The following is a 17,586-nucleotide window of genomic DNA, read 5'->3' on the forward strand; positions in this document are numbered from 1 at the left end:
TATCTACTGTGATTGCAGTTTTCTTTATTCCCCAAATGAACTAACCATATTGGAGTAATTAGTTCTTTGTTTCACTTAACCACGCAGAGATATTTTTGAACTAAAAGGACTGCGTTCAAACTCACATACAATGCAGCTTTAGCATTCATATTTCAATTTTTTCAATTTTTAATTTTTATTTATTTTTACTTTTTAGAGAGATGGGGTCTCGCTATATTGCCCTGGCTGGCCTTGAACTCTTGGGCTCAAGCAGTCCTCCCACATTGGCCTCCCAAAGTGCTGGGATTACAGGCATGAGCCACCATGCCTGGCCATGTTTGATTTTTTTAATTGTAGTGGAATCATTACCTTGGTAAATTCATATCCCAATTTAAAATGCCCCAAAGCAAATAAAGCTTCATTATAAATTCAAATACTGTATTTTAAAATGTACATGTTATATACCCAATAGATGCATACTGGAATTACTACAACAAGCAGTTACATTCATGACGACCAGTACTAAGTTTTTTTAACACTGCAATAGATTATGCTAGATATATTGCTTTATTATGATCACTGTTGCTTAGTACAGTAACTTTAGTACAATAGCTTATATGATAGCATTTTTAAAGCTTTAATAAAGTTAGTAGCATTTAGCAATATCAAATGAAACATTTTTTATGTATAGGATGTATTTTAGGTCAGATGCTTATGCAAGAATAAGCACTTAACATGCTGTTATATCCTTGACAAAACAAAATCATCCCTTTTCACTAAATAGAATAAACCAGACTAAAAGGAATCTGAAGTAATTGAAAGAAAATTAAAAATTTTATATCCCTGTATTATGTTAAAGATTATTTAACATAATATTTTCCTGGTTAAAACATACATTTTTCTGGTTGAAATATATATATATATATAAATTATATATATATAATATGTATATATGGAGAGAGAGATGGAGGAGAAGAGAGAGGAGAGAGAGAGAGAGAGAAATATTTTAAAGGCTGTACTAAAATGCTAACATAGCTATAGCCCTTAGATGATACTTTAGCTGGGAAAAAGTATGGTGAGTTGTACTCAACTACTTTTTCTGCTTAGAAAAGAATTAAGAGCTTATAAATTTCTAATGTCTTAAAACAGGTATTTATTAAGATCTTAAATATACCTGTATTAAACAAATTAGGTTATTTTAAAAACTTTGCAACAATACCTCACTTATTCACAAATATGTTTTCTACCCATATTTATTACAATTTGAACGATTTAAAAACAAATCCTGCAAATACTCTTAGCTTAGATAACAATACCGTTATCTTAGTTCACATAAATGATTGCAAGAAATATTTATAATACTTCATATAGTATCTTATTTATGGCTTATAGCAAACACTCTAATCACATTTAGCTTTACAGATGGAAAAACTGGGATGGTGGGTAACTGTTCTGATAACTATAGTAACTACCTTTTCAATTTGCTTTTCATGTTTTGTTTGTGCAGTTGGCCTTCTGATTTTTTTTCTTTTTTTGGTGGGGGATACAACCTTTAAAGCTCCTTGAGTAAAGTAAATCTTCCAGAAATCAGATACTTATTACAAAAAAAAACTTTTAGATATATGTAGATTAACTTAATTTTACTTATCTCAAATTAGCCTTGGGGTGTGTTCTATAGTTTGCTCAGAATTTCTCATGGAAAATAACTCTTATTTTTCTCAGTATACAAATGATTTATCTCAAAAAGAAGAATCCTCATTAAGTGACTAGTGAGTCCCCCTTTAAAAACTTGTTTATAATTGCTCTTTTTGAAAAATAGAAGAAATATTATAGGTTTAACCAGTCATGGAATAATGGTGAATAGCTCAGTGTGACTCTTAACACAATCCTATTCAAACAATTATTTTTTCCTTAGCGTATTCAGCCATTGAAAAAAATTACAAAGACTTTACTAAACCAGCTTAATGCTTACAGTCTCTGATGAAGTTTCAAGGGAAAAAGAAGACTATTGGGAGAATATAAAGAAAGAGACTGTACTGAATTTGTGATTTTATTTTTAAGCTACTCCCTCTCATTCATATATATATATATATGTCTATCTCCATAATTAGATTCAGAGAAATGTCCTTTACTGTTTTTTTCTTCTGAAGAGAACCACATATTGATCATAACATTTTCCATACATACGTAATAACTTACATTTTGGGACAGAGGGAGTTGGTATGGCCCACCTTGGTCCATCCTAACATTTTCCAATCAAGTCAAATACTATCTTTGGATTAATTAGCTGTTGATGGAGGTTTGATAGAGGGAATACTGCATGATCTTCTCATGATAAGCCTGACTTCTATATCTGGTAGATTATCCTGCTTAGTCTCTAAACACCCTTCATCAGTGGCTGCTAAATGAAGATCAAATCGAAGAGAAACAGATTTTTTCCTCAATCGAGGGTTATCTTTAAAGAAAGAACCTTCCCATTCTTTAATAACTTCATCCACTTTCTCTGTCCTGAAATGATAAAATAAACCTTTTAATAATGAAGAAGTATGGGTCTCTTAAAAATATGTATTATGTATTTCATATCTATGGAAAAATCAAGAAATTTGTATAATTTATAGTATATAGAATTTATAATGTACATACTTTAAAAATCATATGAATAGAATTTCAAAGGAATTATACGGAATTCTCATGTTTGGGTTGTATTTTTGGAAAAAAATGGCAAAGTAAGGATTCAGTACTCTTCCATGAGTTTTTATGTATATATGTCAGATTAAAAATCACAGTATAGGCTGGGTGTGGTGGCTCATGCCTGTAATCCCAGCACTTTGGGAGGCTGAGGTGGGCAGATCATGAGGTCAGGAGAATGAGACAAGCCTGGCCAACATGGTAGAACCCCATCTCTACTAAAAATACAAAAAAAAATAGCTGAGTGTGGTGGCACGCACCTCACTCCCAGCTACGTGGGAGGCTGAGGCAGAAGAATTGCTTGAACCCGGGAGGCAGAGGTTGCAGTGAGCCAAGATCACGCCACTGCACTCCACCCTGGCGACAGAGCGAGACTCCGTCTCAAAAAAAAAAAAAAAAAAAATCACAGTATTCTAAAACTGTGTTTGGAAACATTTAAACAAAGAAGAGTAATTACTGGGATTACGCAAAGTTAATTTATTTACATATATTTATTATTATTTCTTAGTCAAAGTTTCTTTACTTACTGAATAGTGCCATGAGCTTCAGTGCTCTCCTTAACGATACTCCCATTTAAGATTGCCTGTTTGGTTACTGTTTCTACATTTTCATTCTCATACTTTTGTGGGACTTTTGTAGTAAAAGATATTTCATTTATAATGGCTGTGAAAATATTATTTATGATATATTAAATTACAGTATTGAATTACTGTTCACAAATTATATTCAAACTTTTATTCAAATATTGCTTTTTTTTTTGCTACTATAAAGTATTTAATTTCCTTATAAAGTAATCCCTGTAAATAGTACTTCACTTTTCAAATGAGTTTATTTATGTCGGAAACTCACCTGATGGTAAAACAAAACCAACTCTACTTGTGGTAGGCTTTTTGTCTTTTTTCCCACCTTGGATACAACCATAATATCTGAAATCAGAAAGAATTATATTTTAAGAGCAACACTGTATTAGCAAATAATTAAAACAAACAGGAGAATGGATAAATCATATATTCACGCAATAGAAACACTATTTAACTGAAAAGAAATGAACTAAGGCTACACTGTATCTTTATGGATTGATCCCCTAAGAATAATGTTGAGTGAAAAAAGAAGTTTTATAGTTTTATAAAGTTTAGAATAATATGCAAAACGATTTCATACTTTGTAGAAATACATACATATTACTATAAATAAATGTATGAGACTAATAAGCATCAAATTCAGAAGCCAGGTCAGGTAGAGGGAGGAGCATGAGATTGGGGGATGTGGCTTAGGTGTCCAGGGAACTTCAACAACATTGGAAACACTTTACTCTTTTTTTTTTTTGGAACTATTTTACTTCTTAAACTGGGGGAAGTGGGTACAGAGGTGGTCATTATATTTTTTTGAAATTTTCTTATATATCTTAAGTGTAGCCTAATTTTTTTAAAGTTTTACTATGCAAATATTAAAGACTATTTGATCAATATCTTGAATGATTAGGAATTAAATAAAATTCACAACCATTCATTTTATTTAACAATTATATAGTTACATGTATATAGGAACTGGAATGATTAGGAATTAAAATTTATAACCATTTAACTATATAGTTACATATATACATATACATATGTATATACATGATATGTATACACACATTTACATAGAACTTACAATGTGCCAGGTATTGTTTTAAGCACTTTACAAACATTAACTCATTTAATCCTCACAGCAATCCTATGAGGTAAGTAGTAGTATTATTCCCATTTTACAGATGAGAAAACTGAGGCACACAGAGGTTAAGTAACTTGCCCAAGGTCACTCAGCTAGTAAGTGGTATATTTTTAATTCAGTTTATGTTTTTTCAAAGATTTAATAAATGTCAAGATTTAATATAGGCTAAAGTTGTTTCACCTAGTTTTCATCTAGTTTTATAGAGGACTTAGAATTTGGAAACAAGCAAGAATAAATATTTTTTCATGGAGAATTGGAGGTTATGTCATGCTCAAAGCAATATGACCTTATAAGTCATTACAGATTATGATGTATGAATTAATAAGAATTCCTCTTTTGATAACTTTTCTTAGGATATCTGGTAGTCTTTTAAATCATGACTCAAAATAATATTGCTTTCCGTGGTTGTAATATAATTACATTAGAGTAATGATTATTGTTTTGAGGTTTGATGTGTGGTAGAGGGTGAGCCCTTGGTCAGGGGGATTGTGGTGATTGTGAATTTTCCAGGCTTTTGTTATGGGTGATCCTTAGAAGGCACAGAATAATCCTAGAAGAGATGAATGGCAAGGAAAGTGAGAAAGTTAGGAAAGGTCTTTCTCTCTCTCTCTCTCTTTTTTTTTTTTTTAAGGTGGAGTCTCACTCTGTCGCCTGGGCTGGAGTGCAGTGGCGCAGTCTCGGCTCACTGCAATCTGCCTCTCCTGGATTCAAGCGATTCTCCTGTCTCAGCCTCCCGAGTAGCTGGGATTACAGGCATGCACCACCATGCCCAGCTAATTTTTGTATTATTATTATTATTTTTTTCTTTTAGTAGAGACAGGGTTTCACCATGTTGGCCAGGCTGATCTTGAACTCCTGAGCTCAGGTGATCCGCCCACCTCAGCCTCCCAAAGTGCTGAGATTACAGGCGTGAGCCACTGCACCCAGCTCAGGAAAGGTCTTTTTTCATGATTAGCTCATTGTAATCCCAAACTCCTGGGCTTAAGCAATCCTCCTACCTTAGCCTCCCAAGTAGCTGGGACTACAGGTGTGTGCCACCATGCTCAGGGAATTTTAAATTTTTTTATAGAGATGAGGTCTCACTATATTGCACAAGCTGGTGTCGAGCTCCTGAGCTGTAGTAATCCTCCTGCCTCAGCCTCCCAAAGTGCTGGGATTACAGCAGTGAGCCACTGCAGCTAGCCAAGACTACAAGATCATTTTTGTAGTAATCTAGAATTGTTTACATTTTGTTCTAGGTCACTTTGGCTATTTGGTTCCTAATTTTGGAAGACTAGAAATGGTTCTTTCATATATTCTTTGCAGTGCATACCTTATTTTATGAGCTCAGTGAGTACACCATGATGATGATGGGTTTTTTGGATTTAATTTCTCTGACTACATCAACAATGGCATAAGTGGCTCTGTATTTCTGGCCCCTTGTCATTAACTAAATGGATTTAGGTACCTGATTTCTTCTTTTTCTAGGAGGCGGCGATAAGTTGCTATTTCTTGTTCCAGCCTCATCTTCGTGTTGAGAAGCATCTCATGCTCTTGAAGCTGCTTTTCGATGCCGCGCCTTACTTCCTGTAGCTCTTTTTCTAGTCCTTCAATCACAGTCTCTAGGTCTTGCAGCTGCATCTGGTAATGCTGCTCACTGGCATGCAGGGAGTTTTCAAGGCCCCTTTCCTGTTTTATATAGATTTTCATCAGTGAATCAGTAACACAGAATGTGTTTCTGAAATCTGATTTGCAATATCTTCATCTTTTTTTTTTTTTTTTTTTTTTTTTGAGATGGAGTCTCACTCTGTTGCCCAGAGTGTAGTGCAATGGCACGATCTTGGTTCACTGGAACCTCTACCTCCTGGGCTCAAATGATTCTCCTCCCTCAGCCTCCCAAGTAGCTGGGATTACAGGCACGTGCCACCACGCCTGGCTAATTTTTTGTATCTTTAGTAGAGACGGGGTTTCATCATGTTGGCCAGGCTGGTCTCAAACTCCTGACCCTGTGATCTGCCCGCCTTGGCCTCCCAAAGTGCTGGGATGACAGGCTTGAGCCACCGCGCCTGGCTGTCTTCATTCTTTTATGTTCTATTTTTTTCTTTAAAAACATTGCAATAATTTTATTATACCTGTGCAAGAGGTGTGTTTCCTTACAGCTTTGTGTGTGACCCCTAATTTTTAAAAAATTATATTTTATTTACATAACTAGAGATCTTACTCTATTTCAAAGACATTCTGTGATAATTCTTACTGAAAAAAAAATCCTCTGCAGTGTGATTAACTTATTATCACTCTGAATTATCTGATTTTTAAATTATCGAAAGTATACTTCAGAGGTAGGCTTTGTAAAAAAAAAAGAAAAAAAGAAAATATAGTACATTGAGTATCAAGGCCAGAGCGGACTGCTCATAAAAGGCATTTAGGAACATGCTTAAATACTTTTTGTTTGTTTGTTTGTTTGAGACAGTCTCGCTCTGTCGCTCATGCTGGAGTGCAGTGGCATGATCTCAGCTTACTGCAGCCTCTGCCTCCTGGGTTCAAGTGATGCTCATGCCTCAGCCTCCAGAGTAGCTGGGATTACATGCATGTGTCACCATACCCGGCTAATTTTTTGTATTTTTAGTAGAGATGTTTTCGCCATGTTGTCCAGGCTGGTTTCAAACTCCTGGCCTCAAGTAATCCACCTGCCTTGGCCTTCCAAAGTGCTAGGATTACAGGCGTGAGCAACCGCGCCTTGCTCCAAACATGCTTAAATATTTTTCTTTTTTTTTTTTTTTCTTTTTCTTTTCTGGAGATAGAGTCTCGCTCTGTCACCCAGGCTGGAGTGCAGTGGCATGATCTTGGCTTACTGCAACCTCTGCCTCCCAGGTTCAAGCAATTCTTGTGCCTCAGCCTCCTAAGTTGCTGGGACAACAGGCGCATGCCACAATGCCTGGCTAATATTTTGTATTTAATAGAGATGGGGTTTCATCATGTTGCTCAGGCTGGTCTCAAACTCCTGAGCTCAGGCAATCAGGCCACCTCAGCCTTCCAAAGTGCTGGGATTACAGGGGTGAGCCACAGTGTCAGCCTAAATATTTTTTATTCGACATCTCAATGGCATGGATAAAAGAATCTCCACTGTTAAGGCTTTGGATAATAACGAATGCTCTATTCCCCATTTTCAGCAACTAGAAAATCCCAAGGTAATACGAAAGGATTTCTTCATTTTTACAGGTCTGAACTAAACCTTGAGTTAGTTGGTAACAGACACTGCCACAATGGAGGGAGGGGTGAGTAATTAAACTAGGATCAGGGATAGAATTCAGTGGCCTTGATTTCCAGTTTCTCATGGTAAATAAACGGACATTCATCCTTTCCTTCTCTTAATCAAATCACATCTGAGGACTCAATTGGTCGGTTACTTTTGGGATCATTCTCACCACAGCATGGAGAGATTCAATTTCCACTTGCAGGTGGTGCCACTGGCGTCGGGCCTCCTTGAGTTCTGCTTGAGCTGCCTTCAAAGCCTCTTCATCTTTGTCCATTTTTTTGCTTATGTCTTCTTCTAGCTAACAAGAAAGCCAACAGCAACAATAACAAACAAAAAACAAGGAGTGCTTCTGAAAATGAGATGTGTAAAAGCAATTATAGAAAAATTGTATAGGAATCAAAACATTTTTCCTTAACTTATTAGATTATAATGTGTGTTCTAGTGCCTAGTTAACTAATTAAATATGTAAGTCTGTTGCGTTCTTAGCCCGTTTTCTCCTATGTTAAATGATTTCAAGAAATCCCTTCTAACTATGACAATCTATGAAATATGGAAAAATACATTTACATGAATGAAAACAGTTTGCAGGACCAAGATTTGTGATCTCTGATTCTTGACTTTTCATTATTTATGGATCACTAGGAGGAAGGATTGAAAATTAGCTATTTCCCCCCACATTTTCTTGTAGGCTGCTTTGCAGAAGCAGATAAACAGCTGTACCCCTAAAACTGATCAATCCTGGGACCAGGTATAGGGACAGGGAGTAAATATTTCTAGGAAATACATTACTAGTAATTTAGAGAATTAAGTTATTATAGGCAATAAGGCTCACAAGTAGACTTCCATATTAAGAAAATCTGTTGATTTACCTTTTTCAAGATGATCTTTTTAAAAGGCATATTAATTTTGGGTATCTGGGTAATAAAATGAATAAATAATAAAAATGACTTCTCTAAGGATTGTTTTCTAAATATTCTCCTATTAAAAAAAGTAGAATATTTTATATTTAGCTTTAAATGTTTTTATGTTGATGTTGAAATGAAAAGAAAGTATCTGTTGACAGAATTTTTAACATTTGGCCCCAGGAACAGTGAGAACAATGTATAGAATTGATTGTAGTATTTTGAAGCAAAATTTGTAACTTTTAATATTCTTATAAAAATATATTTTAACATTTAAAAATTTAATTTTATCATACATTAGATTTTTTAAAGGAAACGTTGAAGTAAATGAAAGTTTATGAATAAAGTTTAGGGCAAGGTATTGGAGAACAAAATTCGTATATTTCTTTTGGTTTGTTGAAAATCTGTTCTTAGTGTTAACTTGGCAAAGTCATGCAGCAAGCAACACCTACCAGAGCAACTACAGAAGGTAAAGTAAAGAATTTTGGAAAGAAGAAAACAGAAAAATGCTGGTATCTGCTGGTCTTGTGGCTTTCGTATATGGAACTGGCAGCTAAGCTTGTTTGGTAACTGCAGTCCCAAGATGGCCCCTAAAGAACTCTATCTCCCAAGATGAGTCCTAGGGTGATCCCCTTCTACATTGACTCTGGGCTGACCTGAGTCTTGCTTTAACCAGTAGAATGAGGGAGAAGGAATGCTGTGCCACTTCTAGACCTAAGTCTTAGGAAGCCTGATAGCTTCCATTTCTATGCTTTTGGGAGCCCTGGGCCAATATGCAAGAAGTCTGGATACCCTGCTGGAGAGATCTTGTAGAAAGGCCAGATGGAGAGAGACCCTGAGGCTACGTGAAGTGAGAGAGAAAGTCCCAGCAGAGCCAGCCTTTCGGCAATGCCCTGCCAAAGTGCCAGACACATAAGTGAGCCCAGTCATGCCCCAAGACGATTGAGGTCCCAGATGAGTTTTGGGGTGTTATACAACAATCTGTAACTAAAATAGCTTATTTAGAAATTAAAAAAAATAACTAATCAGGCGGTCTTGAATTTATTTCAGCTGACTTTCTGAGTTATTTGGAAGAAAATCCTCTAAAGTAGTTTCAAATTAAAAGACACTTTAAACAAAACTCACCGTAGTCTTGCTTTTTCATTTGAATTTACTCATTTTGGCCCTGTGACTTGTAAACTAAACTCATATTTCTACTATTGCAAAGTTAAGTGTTTTGTTTACAAGTTTTAGAAGTTGTCATCTATTGATTTTTTTCTTCTCTTTGTAAAGGTGAATGAACTATCCCAGCGCTTACCTGTACCAGTGACTTTGCTTAATCTAAGATGTTGATCATTCTTTATGAAGACTGAAAATGTTATCTAGAGGTGAAATTTACAATGGAACTAAAAATGAGTTGCTGATGGAATAAAGGCCTGACATTTTTCTACCAATTTTTTTTTTTTTTTAATTTTGGGTGATATTCTTAAGTAAACTTTTTGCTGTATTTCAGGGTTTGGAAGATAACTTGAACCCATATATGATAGGTAAACTAAAAAATCCCCTAAATTTCTTAATCTTTGTTTTTAAAATATTTGTTTGTAAATTTGTTTAAAGACTTGAGACCTTAATTAATTGCTGAAGGTGATTGTTACTTTAAAACTAAGTCTATGAAATTAGGATTTAGTCCTTATCTAAGTAGGCTCTCTTTCTCTTTTTTGAATACTTAAATATTACAAGCTTTGTAATGGAAAGAAACGTTTCTCATCTTGTAGTACAGAAGCAAAAATCTTAGTGGAGAATCGTTACCAATTTCGGGAATTTCAATGGTCATAATTTATATCATTGTTTCTGAATGCCATGTTCACACACTCAGATGATTTCTATTTATAACAATCTGGTATAAAATGGAACTCGTTAAAAAGATGATAGAAACCTTTTAGAAATATTTATCTCTAGAAAGTGTACATGCTAATAAATCTTACTTAAAGGTTTTTCATTTTAAAGATGTTATTTAAATTATCTCTGTAAATAACTCCATAATATCTTTGAAGGTATTTGGAATGCTTCCTTCCTGAAGATTGTCTGTAAGAGGTTAGAGTGCACCATTTTAATGTATGTTGACCCCATGTTAATCATAGGAACCTCACAATTTATATAAAAATCAAATGCATCAATCAACACTTACTTAATGGCAATTTAACAATATAATCACAGTATTTCCCCCTGTAGTCCCAGTCACATTGCAGTAGAAGCTAAATTCCTTCCCCAATAGATGCTGCATCGAAAAGGAAATACTGTACCTCAGAGAGGCCGGGACAGGAATTGGGTAGACATGGACTGTCTCCTTATTCTGGAAGGTGCCTGTCTGTATGAAATCATTACCTGGATCCTTGTTGAGAGCACCGTCTCTATCTGATTTCTGGTGAGGATCTTTTCATAGTTTGCCCTGATCTCATTGAGTAGCTGGGACAGTTCCATTCTTTTCCCATCCTCCACCTTGGCTAACTGAACCTTATCGATAGGATGAGTCGCTGCGGCAGAGTCTGCTCGGTCTGCGCGGAAGGCAGAGAGCCTCGCAGAGTCTTAAAGATGCAGAGCTCCTTTTTCAGAGACCGCGGAAATTCTCATCTTTCTAACTAATTATGCAAATACAGGGTAAACTCTTTTTCTCCTGTTGTTATTGGCATAGTAGAAATGTCAGATTCTTCATGAAGGAAAGGACAATTTCAAAAACCTGTACTGGTTCCCTGTAAAAACTGAGCCCTTTGAGGGGAGGGGGAGTTCATTTTTGTGAAAAGGAAATGGGGCATAACATAAAGAAAATTGCCGGGCATGGTGGCTCATGCCTGTAATCCCAGCACTTTAGGAGGTTGAAGTGGGTGGATCACCTGAGGTCGGGAGTTCGAGACCAGCCTGGCCAACATGATGAAACCCTGTCTCTACTAAAAATACAAAAATTAGCTGGGCGTGGTGGTGGGTGCCTGTAATCCCAGCTACTCGGGAGGCTGAGGCAGGAGAATTGCTTGAACCCAGGAGGCTGAGGTTGCAGTGAGCCGAGATTGAGCCACTGCACTCCAGCCTGGGCAACAGAGTGAGATTCCGTCTCCAAAAAAAAAAAAAAAAGAAAAAGAAAAGAAAAGAAAATTATATTTAGTTTTCTCAAAATGTTGCATGGAAATAAATCTGGGCCCAACACAGGATAGTCAAAATTTTCTTTTACAGTTTTTCTCACTGTTTGGATCTTTTAAACAGAAATGCTATGGTAGGTCATTAGAGTATGTTGTAAATCTTAAATATTCTGACAGTTATTGGAAAAGCTACCATCAGATTAAATTGACAACTGTCGTTAGCTCAGAACTGACTGACCGTATTTCTCTCAAATGCATACTGTGGAGCTCATAGAGGGCTGCTGGCCTGATAGAGTTTGATGTATTGAGATGAAGCTGTAGCTACAGATAAGTGCTGGTGACTGTGAGAGTTGTGAGTTAACATTTCCAAAGTTTTAACAAGGATGAAGAAATAGACCTTTTGGTGTATTCACCAAAAGAACCCTTGAGTCCTTTGGAGGGTGTAGTCAATGTACCATTCCATCCAATCGTTGCAATCACTTGAGCCCTTCGGAGGGTGTATTCCATCCAATCCTTGCAATCCCTGATAGTTTCTAACCTGTAAAGATGAAAAGACTGAGCCCAGAGAGGTTGAGGCATCTTGCCCAAGGTTGCTCAGCGATGTATGACATCACTGGGACTGGCTCTTTGACAACTTGCTTGTGTTCCATGTATTACCCTTGCATATCTGCCTCTGCATTCTCTCTCTCCCCTCCTAAATTCCTGGTTTAATCTTTCCAGCTTGTTGCTAGATGTGACAGAAATATGTTGTGAGAGTGAATCTATCATTATTGTTATTTGTGGAGTGGCTTTGGCTGAATTGTATCTGGAGCACAGTTCAGGGGATAATTAGACCTGGGTTCTAGCCCTCACAGGGCCTTTGCATACATGTCCTGCTCTTTTAATTTCTGAATTAACTCACATCTGGCCAGGCCAGTCTATGCTGGGCATTCTCACAGTCTTCTCCAAACAAAGCTGTCCTACCCACAGCCCCTGGTGAGAGGAGAGGTTCCAGGTTATTCGTGACCCACCCCTCCCTACCTCCTGCACCTTCCCCACCAGTCACAACTTGATTATCTATAGATTGGTCAGAGACCTTTGGGGTAGGCTGAGACAGAAAGCTCTGACTAAAGAGGATCATTAATGATTATCTAGGCCAAACTGATTCTCTTTCTTGGTAACTGGGACTGAGAAATATGAAGAGAATTAGGCTTGCGAGTGGAGGAGAGAGAAGAAAGCAATGAATTAAATTCCTAAATTAAATTCAGGGAGCAATGAATTAAATGCTTCCTGCTACTTTAGGTAGCTCCTGCTAATATCCGCCTGAAACACAGAGCTGAACTAGATTCCCTGGAGGGTCATTCCTGGCAATCTGCATTTTAAATAGGTCTGCCAGCATTTCTTAACCACCCTAAATAAAGCAGCGCTGTCCAGTGGAAATATAACACAAACCACAAATGCAAACCACAGATGTCCTTCTAAACTTTCTAGTAGCCATATCAAAAGATTGAAACAAAAAGAAGTGAAATTAATTTTACTATTATATTTTATTTAACTTGATGTATCCAAAATGCAGCAACCCATATAAAATGTTAATGAGATCTTTTACATTATTCTTGATACTGTCTTTGAAATCCAAGTGTATTTTATACTTACATCGCATCTCAGCTTGGAACAGCCACATTTAAAGTGCTCAATAGCTGGGCACAGTGGCTCACCCCTGTAATCCCAGCATTTTGGGAGGCTGAGGCGGGAGGATGGCTTGAGTCCAGGAGTTCAAGACCAGCCTGGGCAACATAGAGAGACCCAGACTCTACAAAAGAAAAAAAATTAAAAAATTAGCCAGGAGTAGTGGTGCAAGCCTGTAGTCCCACCTACTTGGGAGGCTGAGGTGGGAGGATCACTTGAGCCTGGGAAGATTGAGGCTGCAGTAAGCCAGATCACACCACTGCACTCCAGCCTGGGCAACAGAATGGGACCCTGTGTCAATAATTTGAGGCATAATAATAAATATTTATTTATTGAGACAGACAGAGGGGATAGGATTTAGAAAGGTATTTTACAAGCATGTGAGTGATGCAGTCAACTATTTCTAGATCTCAAATTTTATTTTTCAAGGAAAAAATATTATTACTTTACTTTTCAAAAATACTACCCTTTATTTAAATAAAACAGTAACAATACCTCATTAAAGGCTATGGCATATATAAAATTGTGGGGTCCCTACAATTCTTGGTGCATGGACTGAGATTATGATGGAGATTGTCATAAATCCATTATAGTTGTTAGAAAAGTAAATAATTTAAAAATGTTGACTTTATTAAAAGGAGAAAGTTTGTTATAACACATCTCACAAATGCCAAAATACTGTGTTTGGGGACCCTGGCTCCAGGGACATTCATGTGTCTGTGTGTCTGCACACTGAAATCACTTCTGGAACTTTAAAAAAAGGTGATGACTGTGTCCTCCTCCCAGAAAATCTGATTTAATTAGCTCAGGAGGAGGCCTGGGCATCAGAATTTTTGAAAACTTCCCAGGTGTCTAATATGTAGCAAAGTTTGAGAGCCATTCTGATAAATGTAAGTTTTCTTCCACTCATTTATCTCTCACTGTTCAGCCAGAGGAAACGGGTTGTTGGTACAAGCATCTGAAGTTAAGATTCCTGCAGTTAGATATTGGCAAGTAGTTCATGCTGCAGCTAGCACAACTCTGGGCGCATAGGCTCAGGCAGACTTTATTGCTTTATTTTTCTTTTTTCATGTTAATCTTTATTTTGAGTTCCTATTCTATGGAGGATGTGTATTAAATCTCATCATCTCAGTCTCTTGCCTTTTCTCCAAAGCATTGCATCTGAGTTTTAGGGGAGCTTATATAGTTGTGACCTGGGGCAGGGAGCATATTGTCCTCAGTGTCATCTGTCCAAGCTGTGTTCACTAAGACAGTCATTATTCTTCCCATCTGTCCCATTATTGTTGGTTGGAGATATATAACTAAAAACAAAAATCTTCCCTCAACCCAGAAATCCTCTCCACAAAGGTAGTACGGAAAGAAAATACTTCTATTACTGAATAAGCACTAAACTAGAATGTGATGTGCATCACAGGTAATCTTCTAGGAAATTACAAGATGGAAGGAAATCTCACCTGTTATATAGCCAAGCAGCAGATACAACCTATTACATACTTTTTTTTTTTTTTTTTTTTTGAGATGGAGTCTAGCTCTGTCGCCCAGGCTGGAGTGCAATGGCGTGATCTCAGCTCACTGCAACCTCCGGCTCCCAGGCTCAACCAAGTCTCCTGCCTCAGCCTCCCGAGTAGCTGGGATTATAGGTGCACACCACAATGCTCGGCTAATTTTTGTATTTTAGTAGAGACAGGGTTTCACCATGTTGGCCAGGCTGTCCTGACCTCAGGCAATTCACCCACTTTGGCCTCCCAATGTGCTGGCATTATAGGCATGAGCCACCGTGCCCGACCTACATACATGTTTTCAAGATAAACAATAGTTAAGTTAGAGTAAGAGGACTTGACAGTACCATAGTTACACATCGTTCATCTTAACTTTACCTGGTAATTTGGGGTGATCATCTGTGTCAGCTACTTGGCTTTCTCCGGAGGAAAAACAAAACTTTTTATATCTTCATGACAGGAGGTAGTTTTGCAACTTTGAGTAAAGTACCCACAGAAGTTAGGCTCCTACCCTCCCACAGAAACTGGGATATAGGGGTGTCATCTCTTTTGATGTTTACATTTCAAAGAGATGGCTCCCAGGTACATGAGAAATACATCCCTGGATCATAAAGCTAATGAAAGGCCTATCTAGGCTTCAAAAGGATTTACATAAATTTCAAAGATAGGAAAAAGTACATATAAGTTTTCAAAAGTTATAATTACAAATAAATGCTCCCTGATTTTAAATTATATTTGGAAGCTATAGTAATCAAAACAGCATGGTACTGGCATAAAAACAGAAACATAGACCAGTTAAACAGAGTAGAGAGCCCAGAAATAAATCTAAACCTAATTTAATTAACTAAATTTTGGCAAGGGCCCCAAGAGGACCCAATGGGGAAAAAATAGTCTCTTCAATAAATGGTGCTGGGAAAACTGGATTTCCACAAGCAAAAAAATGAAATTGGACCCTTATCTTACACCATATTAGAAAATCCACTCAAAATGGATAAAAGATCTAAATGTAAGACCTGAAGCCATTAAACTCCTAGAGGATAAGAGAGGGTAAAACTCCTTGACATTGGCCTTGGTAATGATGTTTTGGATATTACACCAAAAGCCCAGGCTACAAAAGCAAAAATAAATAAGTGGGACTACATCAAACTAAAAAGCTTCTGTACAGCAGAGGAAGCAATTAACATAATGAAAAGGCAATGTACAGACTGGGAATAGATATTTGCAAACTGCATTTCTAGTAAGGGGTTAATATCCAAAATTTATAAAGAGCTCTTACAACTCAATAGCAGAAAAACAAATAAACCAGTTAAAAAATGAGCAAAGGATCTAAACAGATATTTCTCCAAAGAAGACATAAAAATGGGCAACAGATCCATGAAGAGGTGTTTAACATCACTAACCATCAGGGAAATGCAAATCAAAACTGCTATGAGATATCACCTTACACCTGTTAGGATTGGTGTTATCAAAAAGATGAGAGTGACAAATGTTGGCAAGGGTGTGGAGAAAAGAAACAGTTAGTACACTGTTGGTGGGAATGGAGATTGGTGCAGCCATTAGCAAAATGTGCATGGAGGTTTCTAAAGAAGTCAAAAACAGAACTTCCAGGCCAGGTGTGCTGGCTCATGCCTGTAATCCCAGCACATTGGGAGGCCGAGGCAGGTGGATCATTTGAGATCAGGAGTTCAAGACCAGTTGGGCCAACATGGCAAAACCTCGTCTCTACTAAAAATACAAAAATTAGCCAGGGGTGGTGGTGGGCACCTGTAGTCCCAGCTACTTGGGAGGCTGAGGCAGGAGAATCACTTGAACTCGGGAGGCCGGGGTTGCAGTGAGCTGAGGTCACGCCACTGCACTCTAGCTTGGGCAACAGAGTGAGACTCCATCTCAAAAAAAAAAAAAAAAAAAGAAGAAAAGAAAAAGAACTTCCCTATGACCCAGCAATTCCCCTTCTGGGTATCCACCCAGAGGAGATGCGAACAGTACCTCGTAAAGATATCTTCATTTTTATGTTCATTGTAGCGTTATTCACAATAGCCAAGATATGGAAACTACCTAAGTGTCAATGAATGAATGGATAAATAAACTGGTGTGTGTGTGTGTGTGAATATATATATATATATATATATATATATATATATATATGCACAATAGACTATTATTCCATCCTAAAAAAGGAAATCTTGCCATTTGTCACAACATAAATGGACCTGGAGGACATTATGCTAAGTGAAGTAAGACAGACACAGAAAGATAAATATTACATGCACTCATTTATATGTGGAATCGAAGAAAAAAAGTCAAATATTCAGAGAATAAAACAGTGGTTACCAGGAGTGGGGGTGGGGATGGGTTAGGGAATGGGGAGATGGAAGTCAATATATACAAAGGAGGAGATATGTAGGATGAACAAGTCTAGAGATCTAACCTATCAACCAGGACTAGAGCTAATAAAATTGTATGCTAACTTGGGTTTTTTTTTTTTTTAATGTAAGTAGACTTTAGCTGCTCTCATCACACACAATAAGGTAACTGTGAGATGATAGATATGTTAATTTGCTTCACCAGAGTAGCCATTTTACTATGTATATGTATCCCATAACATTTGTGTTGTAAACCTTAAATATACACAATAAAATTTATTTTTTATAAAAGATGAAGTAAATACTCAAAGAAAATTTAGGAAGGGAGAAAAATCTCTTCCCTTGTTTCCAACAGGGAGAATCAAGCCTCTTACTTTAAATTTGCTTCATCCCAGCAGTGTCCAGCTGCTCTCTCCCATATTTCTT

At 37.0% G+C, this 17,586-nt stretch overlaps 1 protein-coding gene across 2 annotated transcripts; it reads right to left on the reverse strand.

Moving 5' to 3' along the window:
• Nucleotides 1-214: 214 nt before the first annotated feature.
• KRT222 (keratin 222) lies at nt 215-11,060 on the reverse strand. 2 transcript variants are annotated; one of them, XM_054456387.2, is made up of 6 exons: nt 10,885-11,060; nt 7,788-7,916; nt 5,831-6,051; nt 3,517-3,593; nt 3,195-3,330; nt 215-2,487 (listed from the first exon to the last, which is right to left on the reverse strand). In XM_054456387.2, exons 1-6 carry the CDS (start codon nt 10,978-10,980, stop codon nt 2,259-2,261), a joined length of 888 nt encoding a protein of 295 aa, XP_054312362.1. In that variant the 5' UTR covers nt 10,981-11,060; the 3' UTR covers nt 215-2,258. The 2 variants fall into 2 exon arrangements, with proteins under 2 accessions (XP_054312362.1, XP_054312363.1); XM_054456388.2 differs by lacking the exon at nt 10,885-11,060 and adding an exon at nt 10,803-10,883 and having other exon boundaries at nt 1,077-2,487.
• Between the last annotated feature and the right edge of the window lie 6,526 nt (nt 11,061-17,586).

This window comes from Pongo pygmaeus, chromosome 19, assembly GCF_028885625.2.
Source record: "Pongo pygmaeus isolate AG05252 chromosome 19, NHGRI_mPonPyg2-v2.0_pri, whole genome shotgun sequence".
Taxonomy (NCBI): Eukaryota; Metazoa; Chordata; class Mammalia; order Primates; family Hominidae; genus Pongo; species Pongo pygmaeus.